This window comes from Numenius arquata, chromosome 19, assembly GCF_964106895.1.
Source record: "Numenius arquata chromosome 19, bNumArq3.hap1.1, whole genome shotgun sequence".
Classification (NCBI taxonomy): Eukaryota; Metazoa; Chordata; class Aves; order Charadriiformes; family Scolopacidae; genus Numenius; species Numenius arquata.
In genome coordinates this window covers 5,333,301-5,360,288 of record NC_133594.1, presented here as the reverse complement: position 1 = coordinate 5,360,288, position 26,988 = coordinate 5,333,301, and the positions used below count along the sequence as shown (strand labels likewise).

The 26,988-nt window shown below is 46.1% G+C and overlaps 1 protein-coding gene across 1 annotated transcript in view; it reads right to left on the bottom strand.

Annotated features, from left to right (window-relative positions):
• COL27A1 (collagen type XXVII alpha 1 chain) overlaps window positions 1–26,988 on the bottom strand; it is a 230,945-nt gene that overhangs the window by 104,957 nt on the left and 99,000 nt on the right. The window contains exons 4-11 of the mRNA XM_074161391.1: window positions 20,959–21,012; window positions 15,895–15,948; window positions 13,785–13,838; window positions 8,013–8,057; window positions 7,071–7,124; window positions 4,663–4,707; window positions 2,259–2,312; window positions 982–1,026 (exon numbers count right to left, since the gene is read on the bottom strand). Coding sequence (XP_074017492.1) covers window positions 982–1,026; window positions 2,259–2,312; window positions 4,663–4,707; window positions 7,071–7,124; window positions 8,013–8,057; window positions 13,785–13,838; window positions 15,895–15,948; window positions 20,959–21,012 — 405 coding nt within the window. The remainder of the gene's footprint in view (window positions 1–981; window positions 1,027–2,258; window positions 2,313–4,662; window positions 4,708–7,070; window positions 7,125–8,012; window positions 8,058–13,784; window positions 13,839–15,894; window positions 15,949–20,958; window positions 21,013–26,988) is intronic.

Here is a 26,988-nt window from a genome sequence, read left to right as displayed (position 1 = left end):
GTGGGTGAGTGGACATTTTACAAGGAGCCTGTGAGTGCAATGATGTCAGGAGATGGAGAGAAACTCAGGCTAACATGAAGGACAAGGTGCAAAGGCAATGAGACACACCAGAGCACGAACGTGCCTGATCTCTCCGCTGACTCCTGGAGCAAAAAACCCTGTAACTTTTTGGCAAAGGAAGCAGGCAGAATTGCTTGGAGGAAGGCTGATGTGAGAAACGCTTTCCTCTCTGTCCTTTCTCTAATTCCTCTCCTCATTTCAGTACTTTTCCCACCTGCTTTATTTTGCCTTTTGCTACAGTCAGCACAAATCCTTCCTTTTATCCAGCTCTTTCAGTTTCCACCCTGTATTCAGCCCTACCTGCAGACACCTCTTCCTCCTGGGCTAAGCTCTCAAATCTACCTGGTCTCCTTGCTCCTCAAACATGTCTTTCATCTGATATGCTTTGACCCTGTGCCACCCCCGAGGACCAAAAAGTTTCTAGACAAAAGCGCACCTGCCTTATACAAACGAGGATGGTACAGGGGTTGGAGAGAATCACAGCCAAAAGAGGCAAATGCAATGGGACTGGTGGGAGCCCAGAGCAGCAGATGTGACAGAGCGAGCACAGACACCCGGGATGCTGCAATCACGGTGGGGAATCAAAAAGCACATTCAGGGAAGAGGCCAGATGGAAGGCAGAGGGGAAGACGTTGCAGAAGAGAATCTGATAAGCGTAAGATTCAAGGGAGCATTGAGACAGTGCAAAAAATAACAAAAATGCCTGTGAAGCGGGCAGAGCATGAAAGAAAGGAATAGAACAATATTTGTATCTTCAGTTTTCTTCCTGCTTGAGAAAAGAGATATGGAAAGGTTTGTTTGATCTCCCCATTTAATTCCCATCAAAAGATATGGAAAGACATTGTCCCCAGCCAGTAGCCAGATGTTTTGTTTCCAGTTTCATTCAACAAGGTCTGCATAATAGACGAGGAAAAACTTTACCGGCCTACCCATCTTGCCCCTCTTCCCAGGAACTCCGGGGATCCCCTGCAAGGAAAACACACAGAGAAAAAAAAAAAAAATAATAGGTCTGGTTGAGAAAGCAAACAGCCAACCAACAACACAAAACACAACGAGAAGAGAAAGGGGAATGCAAAACAGGCTAATGAGTGTGGCATTGTTCAGGAATCAAAATGTCAGCTACTCGCAGTCAGCTGCGAGAGCAGAAGACAATTAACCTTCACCCACTGACTACGGCCCTCCCCGAGGACACGCGCAGGCAGCATCCACACCCAGGGCAACGGGCTGGAGCTCTGCTTAGCAGGAGCAGTCATTAAGCTACTGGTCTGGAACCGAACGAAGGCCACCGCCAAGGCACTCGCTGGAGAACTTCTGTTTATGTTTCTTATTTAGTTATACAAGCATTAAATCAGCGACTCTAGAGCGCGGGGTAGTCCCCTCCCAGGCAGGCACACACACGCTCACTCCCACATGCTCCCGGGGCCTCTCTGGTTTCTGGGGCTTGCATTTGAGGGAAAAAAAGCTGGAATAAAACAGTCTTCATCTTACAGCGACCTTCCTTAGGAGCTCTTGCAGTGGGAAGAATGGCTCCTTGGATGGGTAGAGATCAGGCAGGTGGGGGGATGTGGCGAGAAGAGCAAAAAAGCAAAGGATGTCCTGCAAAGCTCTGAACGTGTGGGTTTGGAGAAAGCATGATGAAAAGGATGGGGAGGACACATGGGAACGGCAGCCACAGCTGTCTGTCCACAGGCCCCAGTCTTGACTGCCCAACTTGATGCAACTGGAAGGAAAGCCATTGTCAGAAAGCCCCAGGCACAGTCCCTTCCAAGAGCCAGCCTCTTTCCAGACACCTCCAGTTGGACACCCAAAATGCTGGGACACTGTGGCTGGGATGTCACTCCTGTGGGAGCAGGGAATTTCCATGTACATTCTCTGCCCCGTCCCATTCCACTAAGATGAACTAGTAATGGGAAGGAGGAGGGCAGGTTTTTAAGTGAAGGAAAACATAGAAAAACTCCTTTCTACTCAACAATGAGGTCTGATGACCCTGTCTGAAGCCTACTTTTTCTGAGCTGAATGTCAGCATCATACAGGGACACAGGTCTTCATGCAAGAGTAGAAACAGGCTAAAGAAGGCATGGTTAAACATTAGGCATGCTCGCCTCCTTCCTCAGGAACAAGGGACAGAAAAGGTTACAAGATGCTCTGAAGAACCGTATTCAAGCAACACATCAAGGTTTTCTTCACAAAATACTCACTCGTTCTCCATCAGCCCCTGGTAGCCCAAATAATCCCGGGAGACCAATATATCCCTAAAGAAAAGAGGAAAGAAGTAGTCAAAGACATTTCTTCTTTAGCACCAGTCAGTCTGTCTTTCCTGAGCAGCAGAGCATCCTCCAGCGTTGGTCAATGGCAGCCGTGATGAAATAAACCTTGAGGCAAGTGTATATGCCCATGGACTGCATGGTGCTGGCTTCCACGATGTAGTCCAAGGGCACATACCCTCACACCAGGGATCATGAGGACTCCAGGCAGGAAGAGGCCAGCAAGAAGAAACCTTACCTGGGCTGGCTCCGAGTGTACCTGAGGGAAATGGAGCTCGGTTCAAGGTTAGCAAGAGTGATAAGCAAAAGTAATGCACATGCCTACACCTCCTTTCATCTCTCCAAGGGCTCATTCCCTGCCTTTGGCACTCATTCCCAACTGCGTTGTGAAAACATCTTGTTGTACCAAGCCCTTTCTGCTTGTCTTATGTCCCATGGTGACACACTGCAGCCCCTTCTCACACAGATACCACCTTCTCCTGGCAGACAGGGCTGTTGACCACCCTTTGCTGAGAGAGAAGTAAATTAGTCATGGTTCTGCCCAAAGCCTTTCCCTGCAAACTCTGTTGCACCACCAAGACCTTTTGCAAACACTTTTGTCAACCCAGACACCAAGGGCCTTGCCATTTCAGGATCTTAGGCTTGGGATACGAGGCTCAGCTTCTACAGGTCCTTTGACACGCAACTGTAAAGAAGCCTCCTTTGCACCAACACGTCTCACGTAAAATCTGCTCCTTTCACACTCATCGGAAGGTGTTGCATTTTCAAGTACACTGCGTTTCTCTACAGCCTTGGGATCCTGCTCAGACAAGACACAAATGCTGCGTTTCCCTTCCCTTGCAACAATTGAAGGTTTGTGTTTAATCCTCTTTGCTCAGCAGCCAGGACAAAGTTACCTTGTGTGCTGGGCCTTTGCAAAGGACTAATTTGTGCCAAACATGCAGAATCAAGAGGAAGTGAATTTCAGCAGGGAGCCCCCTCAGTGGCACCTCACTGTTACAAGAGCCAAGTGTTAACACTGATTTTCTCTCATCTTTCCTTCTCCATCGTCGCTAAATCTCTTACTGTCAACCCCACCACATTTTTTTAGCAGTCTGTCGCCCCTTTAGGTTGCGCTTCCTTTAGGGATGATACCTAGCTGGGAAATACGGCCACATTAAAACGATGCTGTCTGCCTCCAGAACACCAAAACAAACCACGTAACTCCTGAACTACCTCCTGCAGAAGGAAAAATAGAAGTGGGGAAGAGTCCACAGTTGGCTCCCTCAATCCACAAAATGCACATATCTCACCTTAGTACCCGATTCTGATTGACTGCAGATGAACTGAGGAATGGCTTTCTTGGGTAGCTATAAATCTTTCAGTCCTCAGCACTCAAGGGTGCAAAGTGGAAAATAATTTTCAAGTCTTACATTCTGCACATCTATCACACGATAATTACAAGAGGTCCTGGTTAGGCCAGAGAAACAGATGCACCGGGGAAAGCTTTATCACTTGCAGAAGCGAGGCGAGGAAGCCGTGCTATCTCAGATCATCCTCTCCCCTGCACCGAACACGCCATCTCCTCTCCCAGCTCAGGAATACAACGAGCTACACACTCGGCATTTGTTTATTCCTTGCAGTTTTCCTAGTGATGAAAGCCAGCTGCTTGAATTTACTGCATCTAGAGAAAGTATTGCATGTTAGAGAAAGGGGGGATTTTATTGGCTCAGAGTCTCATTGTGAATGTATAATTGCAGGAAAAGAACAAAATGTGATTAATGAGAGTCTTAATTGGTAAAAAAAATAAAAAAAATCCTTTGCAGTGAGAATGAACACCCAGCAATTCAATTTGGTGAGCAAAACCAGGCAGAAGAGAGATATTAACGTTTGTGTTTGCACATGGCTTCAAGATGCTGGCTTGTTATTCTGCATAATGATATAAATCACTCCCAAACTGAGGACTATACCCAAAAGAGCCCATATTCAGCACGGTCTAAGACCGCTGAACCACACTTATTGAAACTAAAGAGGCCTTTGGGAGATGGGGCTTGCAGAAAGTTCAGACTTTGGTCTTCGGTAGGAATTTGTATGCCATTCTTTCCTCTCCTGCAATGTGAGTTCTGAAGAGGTTGACTTTGAATCACCAGCACTATTGGTGAACTCTGATCTTGGTACATTCCATGTTTAATTTAAAAAAAATTACCAGTGCTTCAATAAACAAGTGGTGCACAGTTCAAATCCCCCGAATCCAACAAATTAAAGGAACTAGTCTCAGGATTGCAAAATTAAGCGTAAAGTTTCTTGGGCAGCTTTTGGTAAAAACAAATAGAGAAAAGACAAAAGAAAGGCTGCTTACCCGACTGCCTTTTGGACCAGCTTCCCCTATGGGGCCAGGTAAACCCTAGAACAGAAGGGAAAAAACAAAGACAAATGTGGACAGGCTTTAACTTTACCTAATGAGCAGTGCCAAATCCCCAGCACTGTCCCTGCGTGATTCTGCTTTCAGTGCCGAGCCCAAGGCATATCAACAAAGGAGAAAAAAGGACAAAATGAAACAAATAACAAATCTCCCGTCGTCGGGGAGCTGCGACTCAGCAGAACCTGAGACTGCTGCACATCGTGAGCCTTCCCCGGGGCTGAAGTAGAGATTTCTGATCATAAAGACGGAACAGGCTGATTGCAGCAGGGTGCAGCCAGGTTGCGTTACACTTCAGATGCGCCGTACAGTGATGCTCTGTACCCAACAGCTCTCGATTCATTTCCCTGCCCAACTGAACACGTGCACAGCAAATGACAAATGTATTTCAATACCTACTCAGGGAGCACAGGCGGGCCCTGATGCAGTGAGAAAGCCCCCTCGAATTTCTACCGCCTACAAAGTCATTTAGCAGTGCAGGTATTGCATGTCTCTAACCCTCTGCAGCGTCAACAGCTATGGAAAGAATTGAAAATACATTCCTCCTTTTACTTCCATGCCTATTGCTGCTCACTTAGATTACTGCAGGGAAAAAAAAGCCCTGTAAAAATGCATAATGAATTTTCATGTTTGTTGTTCTCTAGCAAGTTTCCAGGTCAATTGTTTTCCAATTCCAAATGTTGTCGGGCTTTTTTTGAAGGGAGGAAAAAAAAATAAAAAAGGCTAAGCCCATATTTTCTTTAGCTGGCAGCACTGCACACTCAACCTGGGATCCGAAAGTCAGGTTGTGCTCTTTCCTGGCTCATGCCTTGTTGCCAAAGATTTCAGCCATCGGGGCGAAGTTAACAATTCTGCCTGTGATGTGCAAATCGAATCAGAGCCAAGCTCTCTCTCCCATAGCGCCGCAGAGCCAGCACAGCTGACAGGAGTAACAAGTAGTAAAATCTCAGTAAAGTAAACAGCTCCGATGCTGGATACACACGGCATTCAGATATGCTGAAAAAAAGCTGCCTTAAAAACAAAAAAGTCACTTTCCTGACCCAAACCGCATTTTAAGAAAGCACTTTTGTTCGTCGTATGTCGAGGGCAAAGATTTCACCCCGCTTATCTGATGGGCAGGAGAGCGCCGTGAATTGCTAAACAGCATTCATTAACCTTGTATGGCCAATAGAGCTCGGACTGCTTCATATTAGTCATCTAACACACATCCACACCTGGGAGACTCTTTGGCATCCAAATCTCTAAGAGCCTTTCAGAGTATGAATGGAGCATTTAGTCAGGTGCATAAAACTCTCATCCAGCTCTACCATCTGCACGCTCCTAGTCTGCATCTGTACGTTCCACCTAAAATTCGCTGAGAGGTATCGATTTAATTTCGAATTTGAAATAGCCCGAGGCAGGGGGATGCAGACTTGCTCTGTACATCTAGTTCACATTTAGTCCGATAACCTGCACATCTGGGTAAAAACCCACATAGGAACGCATGAGCAGTCTGAAATGCTCATGGCAGACTGTTTGGGGTCTTTGACATCTGCCTGGCCTCTTTGCTACGTACTTAAATGGAAACGTGGCGGAATCCAACGTTAATGAGTCCATTTTAGAAAACCATGAAAAACCCTTTTCACTGTAAAATGTTACAAGGCCAGGTCTTCTGCCCTCCAACAGATTCCATTTAGGGTCTTACAAATTATTCCTCTTAATTTTCTTCCTACTACTCGGCATCTTACAGCAGTAAGACAATAAAGTGTCCAATCTTGAACCGTTTTTTCTGCACACTCCTCCATTCCTAAAGCTGTCATAGTGCATTTTTTTCAGAATGAAAACAAAGACTTGGTTTTCTTTCGTGATCTTTTTTTGCAGCTGCAAATATGATTTATATATATGTTTATGGTCCACATGTAATTTTGTATGTATGATTATGCTTGTGAATTTTACTGGTGAGAGTTCACCTAAATCTTTTATTTCGGCAATATGTCTTCCTCTGTCCCAGCTTTCTAACCTGTTCAATATTAGATGTAAAATGTGGCTAAAAGCGGAGTATCTTGCAAGTATGTTTCTCTCCTCTGCTGATTTGGGTTTTTTTCCTCCCCTTGTTGTTATACCGAAGCAAAAATTTGTCATTGAGGTTTTATCTATCACAGGCATAAAATACTTTCTAACAACCTTAGTGTCCCCCAGAGTTGAAAGACTGTCATTGATAAAGCATCTTGGGCAGAGGAGGAGGAAAATACACGTATTCTAGAGGTCTGCACTGTCTTTAGTGGGGCACGTATTTAGCAGGGCATATATTTAGCTACCTGCACACCCAAATCCCTAGTCTGTGCACAGCACGATGAGATTTACTGCACCTGCCTGCCAGGATAACCTTTGGCACCTGGGCTTCCGTCTGGTCCTCGTTCGCCCTTTGGAGAGAAAAAAGAAAAGGCACAGAAGGTAAGGTGAATGTCACACTGGGGGAAGCCTTTTTAGCTGCTTCGTTCTTTGGGCTGGGGGGAAAGGAGGGTGGAATGGATTAATCTGATGCAAATTTATAGGCAGGAAGAAAATATTAAATGTAGACAGTGGAATAAATTAATGAGGGGGGAAAACACACAGAAGCCAAGTCAATAGGATCCATGCATTAAGCAAGTGTTGCTATTTCTCCTTCTTCCTCCCTCTGCAGTGAAAGCAGCAGATAGTTTGAAACAAGGAGGCTAAGAGAAGGTGTAAGGCTGCATCTATATCTGGCATATGGAACCGTTTTACTGGTGGGGAAGCACTGCCAAAATTCTTCGAAACTAAATGGATTCATGTATAATATCCTTTAACATCATTGCTAACAGGGCCTGCTATTCATTGCCTTTTTTTTTTCCCCTGAACTGCAAACACCAGACTTAACCAAATAAAGAGGGGGGGGAAAAAAAGGGAGAGGGGGAATGGGCTTTGGGAGGGGAATTACATGTTAGTACTTAAGATGATGCGGTTAGTAAACTCCAGGTGAAATTAATGTAAAAGGAAAAATAAAGGGGGAGTAGGGTAAGCTGGTATTTCTTCCACCACATAAACTTAACATGGTTGAGCAATAAAAAAATTAGAAATTAAATTTAGAAACTCCAAGGCAGTCTCCTCCCACCAACCTGCTGGTGCTCGGTCAGTGTATGTGCATAGCTGCTGGCAGCGCGGGAGTTCGCTCTGCGTCCCTGTGTGTACTGAGCTGCCCCTGGAAGGAGCTGCCTGTACAGGATCCAAACTAGCATCAGAGTCAGCACATCCATCCCTCTTTAAAGCTTTTGGAAGCTGGGAAGACTCACCTGGTCTCCAGGGTGACCTGGTGGTCCAGGGTAGCCTTTATATCCCTGTAGAAATAGGATGGAAGAGATGAGTAAGAAGGAAAATAAAATCAAAAAATGTGGTTTTAGTTTGAATTTCTTTTTGCAGGTGGGAGTGAAGCTCGGAGGAGAAGCAGGTCTTTAGGAATGGGATAGCACTGCGCAATCACTCCAACTTTTAATGCACTGCTTTATGCTTATACCACCCAAATCCTGCCCGTGTTCCAGACTCTGCTGCGACCCCAGCACCCACTGGGCTCTGGCCTGGGGGTTACTGGAGAGGGATGAACAGACCGAGAATAGTATCTACACTCAGGTCTATTTGTAATCTACACCTTTAGCAAAGCTACCCTTAGTCCTTAGGAAACCACAGGCTTGCAGGGTAAAATGTTGACTTTGGGAAAGTTGGGGGACAACACAATGTGAGTCACTCGCATTTCAGGGCTCTCATTTTCGCTTTAGAACTTGAAAAGCCATAAGAAACACCAAAATAACCATTTACTGTCACAGGAAACTTCAGTTTTCTTTCTAGCTTGAATTTTTCTAGCTTCCATCTTTTCTAATCTAATTATGACACGGTATGACAAGATCCAGAGTCCTTCATTATGAAGCTACCAAAAACGGTGAGCAAGCTGTCTCTTAACCTGCTCTCTGCTGAATTAATTAGAATGAGTTTGTTAATCCAGCTCACTAGCTGGCAAGTGTCGCAGGCTGCAAATCATTCTCACAGGTCTTTCATAAACCTGCTTCAGTTTTTCAGTTTTTTTTTTTTTTTTTTTTTTTTTGAGATGTAGACACTGGAGCAGGACAAAGGTAGCCTGTTCAACCGCAGACTGATCAGTACGTATTTTAGGAGAGTTTGCTTTCTCCAGGATTTACCTAGAGCTCTCTTCAAACATTAAGTAAATTCTGCAAGTAACAGGCACTTCAGATTTCTGCCGCCCCCCTTTATTCTCTTGCTTTAGCTATTTAAAACAAACTCATTTCCATCAAGTGGAGTCAGAGCAGATTAGAAGATTAAATTAAGTTACAGAGACTGTTTAGCTGGGCTACAAGCAACATGTCCTGGTTGCAGCTGGGATAGAGTTAATTATTTTTTTCTAGTGGTTGCTGTGTTTCAGATTTGGTATGAAAGGAACAATAATGCACATTGTTTTAGTTGTTGCCAGGTGATGCTTATCTTTTTCAAGGGCTTTTTTCAGCTTCCCACAGAAGCTGAGGAGGAGCATAGAGAATGATGGAATGGCCAGTGAAATATTCTGTACCATAGACGTCATGTTCAGTAGATAAATAGGGTCAGCCAGAGGAGGGTGGTACTCACGATCACTGCTCAGGACGGTGCCAATTCACCAATTTGCCAGGTGGTGAAAGTGACTTGTTTCTTGTATATTCTTTTACCATTATTATTATTATTTTTCTATTAAACTGTCTTCATCTCAAGCCACGAGTTTTTCCCTTTCCCCCCCTTTTCTCCCTCTTCTCCCTGCCCTTCTAGGGACAGGGGGAGAACTACACGAGCGGTTGCATGGCCCTGGCTGCCGGCTGGGCTTAAACCACGACACTATTTAAAAAAAAGGGCAGAAAATTTAACTTGAAACAAATGGAGAGAGAAAATAAACAAGAAACAATCCTTGCACAAACACTACAGAAATAACTTCCAGGGTGGGTTACAATTGCTAACTGAACTCGGTCTCTGCTACTCACCCTGTCCCACGCCAGGGCTCTGGGCACACATCTCCTGTCTGCGAAGCCACGGGGGGAGCATCCCCTGGCTCGGGAAGCCGAAACCGAACCCCGGTTTGGCCAAGGACTTGGCCTTTTGCTTCGCTCACCAGATGAACCCAGGCCTGTTTCTGCTCCCAGGTCCACACCTCTGCTTAACGGCTTTTTTATTCTTCCCATGGGCTATTCTAGACCTGCAGCCTAAGCCTTCGCTGGCGGAGGTATGCAATGCTCTCAGCCATTCTGGCTACTACCCGCTCCCCTTCGCGTTCCTCCTTGCTCATTATTTCAGGCATTTTGGCCTGGAAAAATGTTGATTCCCTTTTTACCGATTCTCTCCTGCTTGACCTTGCTGATGTATCACAACCTGGTCTTTTGACTGAGCTGCACCATCTGAGGTGGCTGACCTAAAAGGCTGTTTGGCTACCGGCTGACCCTTCTTTGAACCACCAAGAAGGTCCTGAGGGATGTTAGTGCATTTCAGGCAGTGGCTCCTAATTGGAAGTGGCTCAGCGGCTCTTGGAGCAGGACCAGCAGACGAGACTCCCTGCCCCTCTCCAGGAATCTGCCCTGTGAGATCCTCTCTTGCTCATCCTTTCCCTGGCTCCTCGACAAAGGCTCAGCATCAGCAGAAAGGAGGGAGGATGCTCCACCCTGGTGGGGTGTCTGACCTGAAGGTGAAGGCACGTTGTGAAGGTCCAGAACTGCCTGGGTTAGGAAGGCCCAGTATCGGGGCCTCATCCCGGGGGCTCATCCCTGGAGCATGGACCAGGAGGGCATTGTGCAGATTGAGAGTGTCTGTTCTGCACCCCCTTCCCTCTCTTCCAAGGAGAGCTGCCAACAGAAACAGCTCTGGGTTCAGCATCTCCAGAGGTGCCCTGGGATTTAGCATGGAGCCCGTGGGGTTTCCTCCTGGGGCCTCTGCCCAGTTCCTCCAGCAACAGCCTGGAGCAGGAACTACCGTTGTCTCCAGACAGCTGGAGCACCTCCTTCCATGGATACAAACACTTACAGGTGTCTCGCTCCCTCCACGGATAAGAAAGAGGCGCCCAGCTTGGCTGCTCCAAGTCATCCTGCTCTGACTGGGTTCCTGCAGGACAAGCATTTCAAGCCTGCGATGTCCACCCAGAGCAGGTGGTTCGATGAGAGCCCCTTGAGATGCTCAAAACATCCTAATGCCTGAGCTAACGTCTGCACCAAGCGTTGCATTGCTACCTCTATAATGGCAAGTGAATGGCACTTCAGTTTAATATCTAGACACTCCACTACTGTTGCATCCTATTAAATATCCTCCTTACTATATATAATGAGCTCTGGGAAGCTTCAAATGTGTGTTTCTTTATAGTATGCTCCAGTTATTTCCGTCTCAGGTTAATTATAGTGAGGAGAAAACAGAAAGGCTTGTGTATGCTAAAGTTGGCTGCAACGTGAAAGTATTTACCTGCTAAAATCCTCTTCAAATAGCACTAAAATGACAGGGCAGAGGGTATGAAAACAACTGCATTTGCTCTTTTATCCAAACACTTCCTGATGATTACAGGGTGCTCAACGCAAAGGGCTGTGATTTAGAAAGGAAATTGCGCTCCAGTGAAGGATTTACTCATCTGTGATGATATTTATAATCCACGTTCTCCTAGCTAAAAAGGATCATCCTGCACTTTGATAGGAAACGTGAAGAGTAAAGAGGCCAGCGAATGCGATCTGCGTGACAGGATGTGTTTGGAAGCACACACCAATTCCCAGCTCTGTCTTTACTCCCTGGGTGACTTCAGCGAAGCTTTTTCTCTCTCACTGCTGCTGTCTTCTACGATCTTGCACTTTGCTACAACCGTTTTCTCCTCCACGGCATGGGAGCAATGATCACAGTGCTCTGCCGAGATGTATCTGCAAGGCAGCTGTAGCCGCCAGCCCCCAGACAAAAGCCAAAGCCCACCCACACCTCGTGGGCCCCAGAGAGGAGGGCAGAGTGGACAACCAGGTCCGGCCACCGCTCCTGAGAACTCCTGGTCAGCAAAAGCAACATTTGCTCTGCGTGGAGAGGATGAGAATTACACCCGCTGCTTGAAAGGCAGTTTCACATACTCATAGATGGGTGCAGGTAAAATGACTTTGGGGGTGCTCTGAGATCAGACACCCCAATCCTACGAAGAGCGAAGGTTGGCACTCACAAGGCACCGCGGTTTGGACCACACTACCCAAACCCACACGCTGCTCGTTTGTGGCTCCAGCTCCTGCTGCTCAGCCAGTTGTTTCATTTAGTGGGAAAAGTATTTTGTTTCCCCTGGTGAAATATTTTGCCTATTTGAAACTTTCTACATGCTGTTTTCAGATCAAAGCCCTTAGAGCTCTTTTCACAGTTCCTCCATGGAGCGAGCAGGAGGGAAGTCCATTTCCAAAGCGTTGCTGTTTCCTGGTAGCCAAGATGTGTTGCCCACCTTCAGCCAAACACCAGCATATTTTCGCTGGGAGAAGGCCAGCAGGGAATCCAGATAAAAAAAGATTTTTTTCCAAACATTTCTCCAACAGCTGTAGTTTTTTTCTGAATGCAGAATGCTAATAAAAGCCAGGTTACACCAAAACCACTGCCAGACTAGTGCTACTGGGAGGTGTTTTTTTTTAAGCTGCACCAAAGGAAAAATTTCAGCATCCAACTTGCTCATTACTTGAAGAAACAGAAGCATACCCCTGCCTTCGCCCTGTCCTCGGGGAGCTGAAATCAGATGTGAAGGCCATGTGCTGGACTCAGGAATGTTTGTTCAATCTCCTATTCCTTCTCCGCTTTTTCCACTATGAGTCCTTGCGCTCCTGACATTGCATTTTGCTGATCATAACCACAAGGTTTTGTTTTATGAGCTGTTATACCAGGAAAACGGTATTCTTTGCACCCTATTTGTTAGAACTTGTTTGTGACAGCAGAAGATCGGTAATTAATTGCTCTTTTGGTCCTAGCTCCACACAGCACCCCAAGCATGACCAGCCTTGGGAGTAGAAAAATGAACACAGCCCCTACTCTTGGCAATTTGATTCCAATATAAAGCACACAACAAACAATCATGGAGAGGGAGGGTTCATTTCAGCCTCCTCCACACCTTCTTTTTCTCCCCAGAGTCTTAAAGCATACCTGAGTGGGTGTTTGTGTGCAGCTAATTGGCCTGAGGAACAGTATAACCTCATGGGCCCATTGACCGATGAAGTGATTGAAACAAGATGCTAATTTTAACCGTTCAGCTTTGCTATGTCAGTATTGGCTCGCTAGGAAAGTAGTCGTGTCCACTGAACCCAACTATCAAACAGCTCCCTGCAACAGGGCCAGCTTCCAAAAATCCAAACCATCCTACAACTTGGAAGGTCAGCCGAAATGTCCTTCATCTGGAGAAGGTACAGATGGCTAAGGTATTGCTGTGCAGACTTGCATGAATACAAGCACACACACATGAAGGCAAGGATGGATCTTGTGACCCATCCTTATATATCCTTTTCTAGGCACAGGTTTGTTGTTGGTGATGTTAATGTTGTTGAAACATCAATATTGAAGCAAATAAAGCAAAACCTGACTAGTGCTGTCAATCTCCAAGCAAAACAGAAGGAAGGGATACAGATATTTTGCTTGAAATGTTCTTCACCGGGAGAGATAGTCAAGGTTTCCTTGGAATGTCTAAGCCTGGTCTGAACCCAATTGATGCCGGTTGTAGATGCATTTAGTTAACATATTGGCTGAACGAGATCTAAATTCAGCTTCCTGATGAAGACCCAGTGTCAGGGAGCAGAAGGATGATGCAGTGCAGTGGGACATGGAATACAAAGAGGGAACAGAATTCCGGATCCAGAATTTCATTTCATACCCTCACGCAGTCTGGCTGGTGCAACCTTTCGGCAGTTGCTTCAGCCTGTGTCCTAGTTTATACACCTGCAAAACAGGCATCAGACTTTCTTCTGGGTACTAGGAATTAATTCAATCTTTTAGGCAGAATTAGAGGAGAAGATGACAAAATAAAAATACTGATCTAATTCACTAAAAAAGAATACTCTTACCTTTCTACCAGGTGGTCCAGGGAACCCAGTCAAACCAGGTAAGCCCACATCTCCCTGTAGGAAGCAAGCAAGTTGGATTAGTTTTCAGCAATGTTTTCCCTATGCCTAGCCAACTGTTCCTGAAATAATTTTGCTGACAGTAGTACCCAACTATTGATATTTCTGATTCCAATCGCAGCTCTTGAAAAACTGACTGAATAAGAAATGTAGATTTAAACAACATCTCTATTAACTGGCTCATATAAATAATAAATCCAGTTAATTAATGGCAGCCGCTGCCAGAGTCCAGCTTTTTGCTAGCAGAATGAATGCTTTTTTTTTTTTTTTTTTCCAATGATCTCATTCAGTCCCATGCTTCATTCACCTTTCAATAGGCATTTAAACCACCAAGGCAAGAAAATTTTAGCTTTTAAATGCAGTAAGAACAGCAGGTACCTCCTGCCAAATCCTGTGATTGTGCTCGCGCTCTGCTACGGCATGGCTCAGCCCATGGCTCCTGTTCAGATGGCGCTGATGGTAGAATTATTTAACCTGCCTATAGGACATGGATTGAACCTTTGCAGGCGGCTGGTGGGAGGGTTTTTTTCGGTGGCCTGTACTTTAGAAACGGGAGCTCATCACATCCCAGCTGGAGTACCCAAATCACCACAGGAACGCAGAAGCACATCGCTGTGAGACCTCTCTAACATCCCAGCCATTTGTATGAGCCCATTTTGGCCTCCTCTGATTAGGATCAAAAAAAACCTTTAGAGTTTTTTTTTGTCTAACGCTTTTTTTTGTCTAACGAGTTTGCTTTTTTCTAACGCTGTGCTGTGCCTCCTTCCTGAAAATGCGTTTGGAGTATCTCGCTTGAAAATTAGGCGTCGCTCCAAACTCCTGCTGGAAACTCCTTGTTTCTATTACTGCTAACAGGAATAAAGCCTTGTTAACATGAGCTAAAAGAGATCTGGATCTCTCCCTTCCTCACACCGAGCATGCTTGCAAGAAAACGGTTCCAGACTCTGCGGGTGGATGATTTCCATGTGATGCCATTCCGATGGAGTGCACCAGAAATTTCAAAAGGCATCTCGTGCTGTTAAGTTAAAAGCATCGTTTCAGACTTAGCCGTCTCAACGTTTTCTAGCATCACCCTCCATCTTGCATTTGTGTGGCTCGCTGTGCCTCATGGAGGCATCTGGTTTCAAATGGAGGGCCGAAATTCTTCATGGCTGATGCTTTCTATTAGCTGTGCATTTATAGCAAGGCTTACGATGAAAGGAAGAGAACCAGGCCTCCTGCCTTGGACATGAGTTATGAAGTATTGTGCAGGCACCACTGAAAGAACTAATTGAGGTAGATGTTGTGGAGCCCTGATTGCTCTACTATTCATCTCTAGACTTCTGTGGGGCCTTGTTGCCCCAGTAAAAATTGCTCAGCTGTGAAACAGCAAAAATGGGAGCTGTAATTTATTGAAAAGAATTAGCAGAACTCTGATCCTTAACAGTTGCTACATCCAGAAACCAGCCACGCTTCCCAGTTGTGAGCTTTGTGTGGATTTGAGCAGAACTTGGTGGAAAGGTCCCATGGGTTGGCAGTGCAATGGTGTGAGGAGCCTCCCTTTCCCCATCCGTGGGACGGCCAGGCTGCTCTCAGCGCACCCATCTGCTGTGGGTTGTCTATGGGACCCGAGGCAAAGCTCTGTTTCTCAACTCCTCGGCAAGAACATCCTTTCCTTTGCCTTCAAGACTTTTATTGGGATTGCCTCTTTCCACAGCTGCGTGCCCAGGGCTGGCAAGGTGTGGCTGTATCTCATATGTGCTATTTTAATTATTTAAGTACCCACATGCCTGCAGCAGCAGGGACTTCAGCTTGGGCTGTAGATTGTGCATAAAATGGATAAACACTTGGACGACGAAAAGCTGTGGCAGCAGCACTTCAGTGCACTGTGGTCAGTGCCTGAGCTAACCCTCTTTAGTCCTGAATCCTGGGTCTGAGTCTTAATTTTCAGTCCTAAGTCTACTTGAGCAGCTGCGATGCTTGTGGCTGCAGTACAGACTCCCTCCCACGCGTATGCCCAGGGCTTTAAGGGCATCATGCTCTCGATGCCTGTGCGTTCTGGGCCACATCTTACCTTCTGTCCATTGCGAGCTTTTCCAGGTGACAGCCCAGGATCACCTTTCTGACCCTGAAATGAGAAAGTTAAATTAATGGCAGAATCCAAGGCCCCAGCCCGTAGATGTGGTTCTGCTTCCACCAAACCTCCAAATTAGAAAAACATTTTGTTTTATCTCCATTTTGCCCCGACATCCCAAATGTATTAAAGTCCCCGTGTATAGCTGCTTTGCTGGGCCTGGTTTTGGTGAGTGATTGCTGCTGCTAAAGCGTTGAGTTTTAAATAGTATTTGACAGTATTAAATTGACTAAAGAAAGGATAACTGGAAGAAGGCAATGTCAGGACTTTTGATACTTATTAGACTAGACAGCTGTGATTTCTTCCTTGTCTACAGCTACCATCACAAAAATAATTACCAAGCCTATTACTGTGGCTAAACCATCCTTCTTAACAACTTGCTAGATGCTGTTGCTTTTTTAACTGTGGAGAACAGATGAAACTGCAGAGAAAGTTACACTAATTAGACACTACCAACAGCCAGAGCAATTGTGAGGCTTTCAGGCTGGCAGAAGAGGCACACTTTATCTTAAGTGGCAGTATTCTTTATTTTCCTTCTTAACAACTGTGATGAGAGAAATTACAATTTAAGACTGTGATCTCCCGATGAACACAGGCTGGGGTTTCAGCAGCATTTGAACATCTAATTCCAGTAGATTCCCTTGAAAATCCCAGTTCAACTTCTTACAAGGTGGAAAGGTGCTGTGTGCACCTAACAGGGTGAGAGATAGAAGTAGGAAAAAGTAGAAGAGATTTGAAGTTTGCCAGATTCTTTTGGCAGGGGGGAGGTAAGGCGTAGCACACAAAGAAGCTTAGGTCTGTATAACATCTTTTCTGGCACAGCAAGGACACGGGTATCCTGGTATCAGGCACTGGCCATTTAACACCCCTGGGATCATAAACAAGTCACAACCTCTGTGCTCCACACCAGCAGCACGGGATTCAAAACCAACCACCAAGCACAGGACAGTCGTGAAGTTAATTAAAGCTTGTTAAGTGAAGGGCTTGGAGGGAAGGTGAGACCCTACAAAGGAGTAGTAGTATTTATTAACTGGCATTTCTCATTAGCGGCAGAAAGGTCTAGTTACAGCTATCTGAGCAGCTTTTCCATGCAGCCTCGCTGGACTACACTCGACACGTACTTCCCACCTTGCACAGAGTGTAAATCTCCCCTTCTCCTCCTCCACCACAAGCTGCGAGGTTGAGGGAGTGAGACTGCTTGGCTACGGACTGTAGGGAGCACTGCTGATTCAAGGCAGATGCATCTGTGCAAATTCTGAATGAAGGCTGCCTGGTTTCCAAACAGTAAATGAAGTCATGCAGATAATCTTGCTTTGCATGCAGCTGTTATCAGGGCAATTCTCCCGCTCTTCAAACGTCAGAGCGGTCAGTGGGTGCTACGACTGCTTGGAACACATTAAAGCAGTCCTCACGATCGCTGGGTATTAATTTCTACCCTGCAAAATTAATTTCCTGCAGCAGGGAGACACCCACCAGCTCTCCCTAAATCTTGCCACGTGCTCAATGCAATGACTGAGCCATGTAAAGGAATACGAGCCTCTTGCGTTTTTCCCCGGGAAGCTCCAGATCACACTAGCAAAGACCGTGCTTTACATCACGGTTCTGTGTTCAACACAGCTGTGGCCATCACACAGGCAGAGAACTCGGCCACAAGCAGGATCACACTTCCCTAAGGTTAATCAGCAAGATGGTATCAGGGCCAGAGAGAACAGATGCCTGGGAGGGCTGGAATTATGGATTAATTGCCCAATTCTTCTTGCACAGCAACCACAACATGGGAATTAGCCTAAGCCTTGTCCATCACTCAGCCACACACCTTGCCCATGAACTTCTCTCCTTCCCATCCCAACCGAGCCCAGTACTTCCTCTTGTAAAGGAAGAAATTGCTCTCTTCTGCTTTTTCCCTACCTGGAACAAGTCTAGAGCTGTGCAATTGAAACACCTTAGTTTTGCAATCCCACTAATGGTATTTTAAACATCAGTCAGCCAAGCTGATGAACTCTTTTGGAGCCAAACCATTCACTAAAAGGAAAATTCAACTTTTCCTAGTGCTATAACGAGCCAGATTTATCCAGAGCAGCTAACTAAGCAAACCACACTAATGCCTGATGCCAAAAGCCTCCAGATGAGAGATACAAACCCAACTCTTGTAATGGCTTTTGAAAACACCCCCTGTCTGACAGCTAACCCTCCTCCCAATCCCAAACCCTATCAGGGCATCCTCAGAGCTATGGCTAGCCATTAGCAAAAACACCCCCTCCTGCCCCCACCAGCAGCTCACAGGTCACACAGCCAGCCACAACCCCAGCCCAGCACACATCTGTAGCCATTTAAGAGGTTATCTACTATAATCAGTCTTTGCTAACTAGATGCAATAGCAATTTTGCAACTGCCAAGGACAACAAACAGAATGCAAAAAGTGGCAAGAAGCCCCCTTTAAGTAGTTGCACATTATAAATTGCTGAGGGAAGCAAGATGGGTGAAATTCTCAGGTGGCACGAGTGGGTGTAACGCCACTGAAGTCAGTGGGACCATGCCCAAACACATCAGCAGGAACGTGGCTCGACAGCTACACACAGCTCAGGGAAAAGACCAGCTTAAGTACAAGGAATCACAAGTGTTTCCAATGACGAGAATAAGGTGGACTCTGCAAGGACAGATTCAGAACTGCAGGAGTCTGACAACTCAAGGCTGGTGTCACCAGTGCAATACGACGGGAGAAGAGAGGTGCACAAGCACAGACGTCTCTGCCAGCTGTGATGCCACATCGCATCCCTCGAGCACAGCTGATTGCCTGGCCTTAGGAGTGCTCTGTTAATTCAGCTGATAAAAATTATGCTTCTGGGTTACTTCCTAAGTGACTATAACTTGGCGTTAGTCATTGTTTCCAAGCTGTATCTATCTGGGAAACTTCAGTTTCCTTTCTTGGATTGCTTGTTTTTTCCATGGCATTAACTGCTATCTAGGGAAGACCTAGTCCAGCAGCCACTTGAAGGCTCTCGGCAAGAGAAGTCCTAGTTAGGGCTGCTCTGCCTTCTTGCCCAGGCTGAGCTTTCACAAGTCCATAATTTCAGCCATGGACTGGGTCCACTAAGAAGATGTTAGGTTCCAGGTGCAGGCTTGTCAAGCCTGGTGAAGAGTAGAAGCATTTAAAATCTAAGGGGGTGAAATATCAATTTTTTGTGCAAAATCCACTTTCTGGGACTGGTATAACACCAGAGAAATGAAGGGAAGGAGGGGAGTCAAAACTCTGGGATCTGAAAGAGAAGTCAAAACTCTGGGATCTGACACACACCTTCCAAAAAGTGCTTCATATGCAAAGATCTTGCAATCACAGCTTGGCAGGCTCTCCCTGCTAGAGGTGAAATTATGCCCAGGCCTGGGCTGAGTTACAGCTCTCACATCCCATTGCAAACTTAATACTTCTTTTGATGAAAACATGAAACATGAAACATCACGTAAAAAAGCCTAATCCTGCAAATGGTGGCTGGACAAAATTAAAATACATCACACAGACTGATGACACCATATCTCTGCTGCAGACTATTACAGCTCTCCATCCGCTAAGGGCTTCCTGCTGCCAGGCCATGCATCAAAATGGAGGAAAAATGCTTACAGGAAGTTTTTATTTCTAGTAGGAGACCAACTGAACACAGTGTTACAGCCAAATGATGATTTCTGACAAGGCATTAAGCTAAAAGCGTTTTAAAAAAAAAATCCTACAGCATAGAAACAGAGTTTGACTCTACAGATTGGATGAGGCTGAATTTGCAGGACTGGAAGTCAGATAAAAGAACTTTGATTCGACTTATAAAACTCAACAAGTGTGATCTGGAAGTCATTGATGGAGAATAAATGCAGAACACTAAGATGCAGAACTTTTACAGCCCCACTTTTCAGGCCATATAACTACACTTTAGAATTTAAAACAGCTGCTGTTCACCAGCATGTCTCCAGTGCCTAATTTTTAATCACATAGAGGCAGGATGCCAAGTTTCCAGAATCTTTTTCCCAGAGCATCAATAGCGTTCATAACATCTCTGCCTACTGATGAGATCACGAAAAGAAAGGACTCTTGCTTGAACCTTTCTCTATGTTTGGCTGAGACATCCTACAGCTTCCTTGGTAGTGAAAACCTCTACTAAGCACTGCCTTTCCAAACTCAACTATTCTTTAGTCCCAGATACGTGTTATAAATCTATTTCTGTGTAAACAATGACACCAAACCAATCCAACCCCCTTTCCTAGGAACTTCAGTCTTTAGGTAACACAGAGCCTTAAACACAGGAACGAGCTGGGAGTTAAAACATCTTTCTGAAGGGAAATAGCACATGGGATTAGCTCCCCTCTGGAGCTGTGTCTGTGCTAAGGTCTGATGTGAAGGGAAGAGGTCCGGCTGTAGGGGGGTGACTCCAGCTCCCACCAAGCTGCTTCCCAGGGGGAACAGGAAAAAAGGACAACACGCAGGGGTCCTTGCACTACAGGGGGTCTGTGAGACCTCACGGAAGAGATGAGGGCATCTAGAAAGAAGCAATGGGATCAGTTCAGAGGACTAATGTGGGTCAGGTTTTCCAGAAACTCCCAGAGGGAGTTTCAGGAGGAAGAAGGCAGAGAAAGAAGCTGGGTGCTGCCTGGACCCAAAGGTGGATGAGCAGGATGCAAAACCCAGAGAAGAGAAACAAGAAAGGAAAGAAAGGACCTGGTGAGGCTCTGGAGTGGGAGGATTCCACTGCCCTCATCTCAACATCACAGTTTGCTCCCTGGCACAGGCAGAGCTTAAGCAGGATCCTAACTAGGCAGTCTTTGAAATTAGGGAGAACCAAGTACCGGGGCACCCAGCAGGGTCTCTAGCAAGCACAGGAAAAGGCTTTGGCCCCTGGGCGAGCAGGGGGGAGGGAAGAAACGGCTTCAGCTCCTAGTCTTTTTGTACGGGATGAGAAGCTCTGTCCTTCCCCCACTGGGACATTCTCTCAAACAGGAAGGCAAAAGCCAATTAATACTTACTTTCAGGCCTGGGGGACCAGGTGAGCCAGGGTTTCCGTGAGGACCTGGGGGACCCTAAAAAACACAAGAAACACAAAAAGTCAAAAGGAGTTAGATCTGCAATTAGGCATCTGCGTTAGTCCCGGGAGCGGCAGAGAGGCTCAGGCTGTGCCGTGGCCAGCGCTAACAGCAGCCAGGGGACAGCTTCAACCAGACCCTTGGTCGTCCCTTCCCAGTGTTCCCACCTCCTGTGGCATGTGTCTGCCACCGCAAGATGTGTCACGACAAGGTGATTTGGGTACACCAAATATTCCACAACCAGGAACAGAAACTGCTTTGGGGTCAGGGATGTCAAAGCTCCGCAAGGAGCCCCAGCAGACAGAGACGGAGGGAGGCAGAGGGCAGTGGAAGCGTGGCAGGGTGTTAACGATCAGTTTTGGCCAAAATGGAAGAGAACACAACTAATTACTAAAGGGAAATTTTAAATTGTTCAGCTATTTGAGATGAATTAATTTCCCCAGAAAACAGATTTTTGTCTTTAAAGGTTAGAAAAGAGAATGGACGGCCGGACAGTAAAATGGGGGGAGCAGAGGTAAGTCCCTGTTTAAACCATTTAAATCTGTATTTTTGCATAGGTCTCACAAGCCAGTGACACTGTCAGAGCATTTACCTCAGATCACATACAGCAGTATCTCCTTTTACATCATATTTAAACCAGCCTGCATATTTTCCAAAGACTATTTAAGGAGTTATCTGGAATAAGCAGCTGAGAATAGTTTATCCTGGGATTGTATACAGCACAGAAGATCTGTTAACCTTTCAGGCAGAAGTAATAACAGTTCTAAGTCCTCTTGAACACGTTCCTGGGAGATGAAAGAACCTGAAGATTCAATTTCAAGGGCTCCTGTTCTGCCAAGACTGTGTGTGAGCTTTACACCCCCGTGAGGAGCACTTTAACGTACCCTCCAGTTCGAAGAACAGGCTGGGGGATGAACCGCCGCTCGGACGCTCTCTCAGAAGCTGTAGTATTTCCACGGATCTCTTCAGTGTGTGGGGGGCCAAAATCTTCAGGGTCCGATTTCCAAGGAAAAATGACTGCAGCTAAACACGCGACTGCCATCCAAATTCAGTGCCCTTGCTCTCTTTTGAGAGAACATCAGTGCGCTGATGTCTACTCAGTTCTATTTTTACTACACGGTAGTAGAAAATAACGGCTTTTTTTTATTGAGCTATTCTATCTTGTGGTATAGACAGCTGTTGAGAGCTCGGTGCTATTTCACAACACGTGCTGCTCTGCTGCAAGAGGCTGTTCAATTAAAAGGCCAAGGCTGAACTTTTCAAATGGCAATTTTTACCCAAATAAATTTAATGTCTTAAATGCCTTTCAAATTTTCAGCCTGAAACCAAATACATTTATTGTCCCATTCTTAATGACCTTCCAAATTTTCAGCCTGAAATTCTCCAATAGTTTACCCTGGCTGTGAATTTCCAGTGAAATTGAAACAACTTTAATTAAAACTAAGGTGTTTGAGTATCAACTTGTCATTTGAAAACCCATATAGCTGCTGTAACCAAAGTAACTGAGCACTGAGAAGTCTTAAATAAATCCATCTTCCCAGCAAACTGTGGCATCATCTGTTCATCTCATTGGGTGGGACTTAATGTGCTGCCTAAGGTAATTCAACAAGCCTGCGGTAGCAAAAGTGCTTCAAACCCAAGTCTTCCAAGTCTCGAATATGTCTGAAAATTAATATTAAGTGACAGAAATCAGAACAGTAAAGTCTCTATAAAAGATGAGTTCCTAAAAAGCTCTTACACGTAAGCAGTGATCTAGGTAGCTCTGAGCAGGGTTCATAAATCCCGGCTGCTGCTAGAGTTGAGGAGGGAATTCAGCTGTTATTCAACTTTGGAGCGAGGCAGCTTGGCCCAAAGCCCGTTTCAGTGCAGTTAGTTGAAATCCATGCTCCACCATAGCCTGGGGCAGGCTTAAACCAGTGTCAGACTGGAGGGAACAGCCTGGTTTGGGGTGACTCCTAGCTGAAAATGATAGTTTCCAGGAGGAAACCTGGAACACGGGAAGCTCAGCTGCTGATCAAGAGCTCCTGGGTAAGAGACTAAACATGCTCCCAGAAAAATTTGGTGCTGGCTCTTCCAGAGCTAAACCAAAACACAGTGACACAATCTTAAAAAAACCTTAACCAGATGGAAGGAAGAGGGGAGAAAGACTCTAGTCCCACTATCCAGTGATAAAACATGAGATGATGAAAAACACAGGCTCTTCCCGTAAGATGGAGCCTTCGCCACTGAATTTGGTGAGACTCTGAGCGTGTAATCCCGGCAAAGAAAGGTCAGAAACCCATCCTGTTCCCAAAGACCAGTGTGGTCTTATCCTAGTGAGAAGTGGCCACATCCTGCTGATGAAGTGACGGTGGGAAGTCCAGTCTGGCACACAAGAAACTGCTGTAACCAAGGCTGGGGCTCGCGCTAGACATTTTAAACTGCTCTTGTAACTGTGGATAAAAAAGGGTGTAGTCTGGCAGTAGTCCTAAAAATGGTAAAAAATAACTGATCTAGATGTGTTCCAACACGGTTAGTCCTGAATCTGTGATTACACCCACATTCTTGGCAGAGGAGGAGGATGCAGTGCGGTACAGTTGGATGGGCTGAGTAACAAAAGGTACAGGACAGCATCCACCCCAGGAGCTGTTAACACCACAAAATCTGAACAGACGGGCCTTACAAATTAATCCACACACCAATCTGCAAGCCCCAATAACGGTCATCATGCCCCAAGCTACCCACCCTTGCTCTATTAAACCCAGTCCAATGTTCATTCCTCTTCTCTTACTGCCCCCAGCAGAATCACCCACCTCCAACCAGTGCTCCTAGAAATAGCCCTGTTTTCATGGAGAAGCAAGTGAAGAGTTAATTGCTTTGTAGTTCTATAGTTAATTGCTATATTTTACTCATGCTATCCTGGATTTAATTCAATTTCCCACTCACATCTAGAAAATGGGATTCTCCTAAATATATTTATGATCACTCCATTAGTCTTGCTCCTCTTTTCTACATGCAGGATGGGATGATGCTGGGAACACTGAATAAGAAAATCCCACAGCATGTATTAATATTTGCACGCACGCCTGTTTACCCATCCGCTTTGGCTCCCTTATAACTGCTGAAACAATCCCATCTAGCAACAAGCAAACTCGCATCCGAAATCTTCCAAGCCTAGCACCAGAAATTCCATGGAAAATGTGACCATGGGACAGCAGTAGCCCAAGGCTCAGGGGCACAGAGACCAGAACAATCCCTGAGTGTGTTCTCCAAGTGAGGGGGGGGTGGTTCCCAAAGGTGACGGGGTTTGTAATCCCCCTGGAATGTCTTTTACGTGAACGATGCTGCTTGAGAACGACACTGTGCCACCCAGTTCATCTCGGTGACGCGTCTGGAGATGGGACCCTGCTCACAGAAGCGCTTTTATGCCTAATGGTTCACAGCCCACAAAAATTAACAAAAGTGTAACTGTGCACAGCTCCCCCCATCCCTCCAGCATTCACAAGGAGAGGAAAAAAAATCCTCCCAACTCCTGTTAACTGCTCGAAAGCTTCAGTCAGAGGAATGACCACTCATTCAAAACTCATTATGTCTTGGGGTTTCACTGTGTAAAACAACTTTTTCTGCTCCTGACCTACAGATCCCCCTCTGACCTCTGGCTTGCCGAAAAAAAATGAGCTAAATATTTGAAGTGAAGCCAAACAAACTGTTTCTTTAAACACTTCTTCTCAGAAATTGGAAAACCTTCCTAATGGAATGAGGATACTGGGGAACCTCTACAGCTGACTAAGTCCTTGCTTGTTTTAGGAGGGAAGCCCTGCATTTTGAAGGAACGGGAGATTTTTTGCAACCACAGACCAAATGTAACAGGAACACGTTACGCCGGGACCTTGCAATCTTTCAAGCTGCTGAGGTTCACAGGAGGATGGCAAGAGCATCCCAAAGCATCAGTGAGTGCATATATATTTTTTTCTTCACCCATCTATTTGGATTTCTCCTGCATTTTTCAGAGAGGTTAAATGAAAGAAGAGCAATTGAAGCATGCCAGGATTTGTATTCTCAATTCTGCCCCTGACCTGTTGCATGGATGTGGGTAAAACACTCCCTTGTACCTGAGGAGTTTGCTCACCTGTTAGAGAGGGAGATGGACTTTCAGTGGGACCTGGCTTCCTAAATTAATTTAAGTGTTTTGGAAAGTTTGACCATCGCTCTTTTCTTGCTGTCCTGGGAGTGAAGCCAACAACCATAGTCCTGTCTGTCACGTGTCGGCTTGCTGTCTCCTTCACGTAGGAAGGGGACAGATAACCAGGGTTCACACAGCACTCGTCTGGAAGCAGCATTTAAGACCAAGCGTCATGGTTCAGAGTGATCTTCTGCCAACCTGATGAAATCGTGGGTAGTTTGCTGGCCCAACCATACTGCAAGGAGTCGCAATTTGTGATCAGCGTAGCTGTGCTGGCAAAAGTCCCTCACGGAGACAGCCTGGGATCAAAGCTCAGCGAGTCCTGGGTGAGGCAGGAAGGAGGTACAATGGTGCCGAAGTTATGGCTCCAGCGGGAGCCCTGTGTTGACAGTTCCTTGTAGAGCTCGTTAGCACCGCTCTGCCAGCAAAGCCCAGTCCTGGCCGCTGCCTCCCCGCTAAACCCTCATGTTTGAAGAAATGCAAAGGTCATCTGGCAGGAAGGAGGGGCAACACACATCAGGGGGGGTTGCTGGGGAAAAAGTGTCCCACTCCGTGCCTAGCAAAGTGCTTTCACCTTGCAGAAACCTGGGGAAACCCCTCATTGCTAAAACCGCTGTTCCCTTCCACACTCGCCAATGAGGCACATTCCTTTGAAGAGAAGCGGTGTGGGCACATCTCTTGCTTAAGCTGCAAATTCTTTGATGGAGACATAAAAGCTGAAACCAATCCTGGACACAGACAGAGAGAAAACCTTCCTGGAAAGCGCCCATGACCAATACAGGAATACCTAATGAGATTCAACAAGGGCATATGTAGGGTCCTGCACCTGGGGAGGAAGAACCCCAGGCACCGGTATAGGTTAGGGATGGATCTTCTGGAAAGCACTACTGAGGAGAAGGACCTGGGAGTCCTGGTGGACAGCAAACTTTCCATGAGCCAGCAATGTGCCTTTGTTGCCAAGAGGGCCAATGGGATCCTGGGCTGCATAGGGAAAAATGTGGCCAGTAGGTCGAGGGAGGTCATTCTCCCCCTCTACTCTGCACTGGTGAGGCCACAACTGGAATATTGTGTCCAGTTCTGGGCTCCCCAGTTCAAGAGAGACAGGGAACTACCAGAGAGAGTCCAGCGTAGGGCAACAAAGATGATTAAGGGATTGGAGCATCTCCCTTATGAGGAAAGGCTCAAAGAGCTGGGACTCTTTAGCCTGGAGAAGAAAAGGCTGAGGGGAGACCTTATCTATGTTTACAAGTACCTAAAGGGTGGGTTGAAGGAGGATGGAGCTGGACTCTTTTCAGTGGTTTCCAGTGATAGGACAAGGGGCAATGGGCACAAGCTGGAACACAAGAAGTTCCGTTTAAATATGAGGAGAAACTTCTTTCTGGTGAGGGTGCCAGAGCCCTGGAACAGGCTGCCCAGGGAGGTCGTGGAGTCCCCTTCTCTGGAGATTTTCAAGACCCGCCTGGATGCAGTCCTGAGTGATGTGCTCTGGGCAACCCTGCTTCAGCACGGGAGTTGGACTGGATGATCTCTAGAGGTCCCTTCCAACTCTGACAATTCCATGATTCCGTGACCTATACGGGTTTGCAGGGCTCCCGAGAAAGCCTTATTAGCCATCACTTCCATCATCAGAACTGCAACATTTTTACTCCTGTCCCTTGGAGTCCCTTAGGCAATCATGAGAAGAAGCCCCCAGCTTTCATTTGTCATATATCTCTTTGTAGTTGCAGAGAGTAGAGCACAGGTATAGTCTGTATCTATCTCAATGGGTCCCTGATGGCGAGTGATGGGGTGTAAAATTAATTCCATGCTTC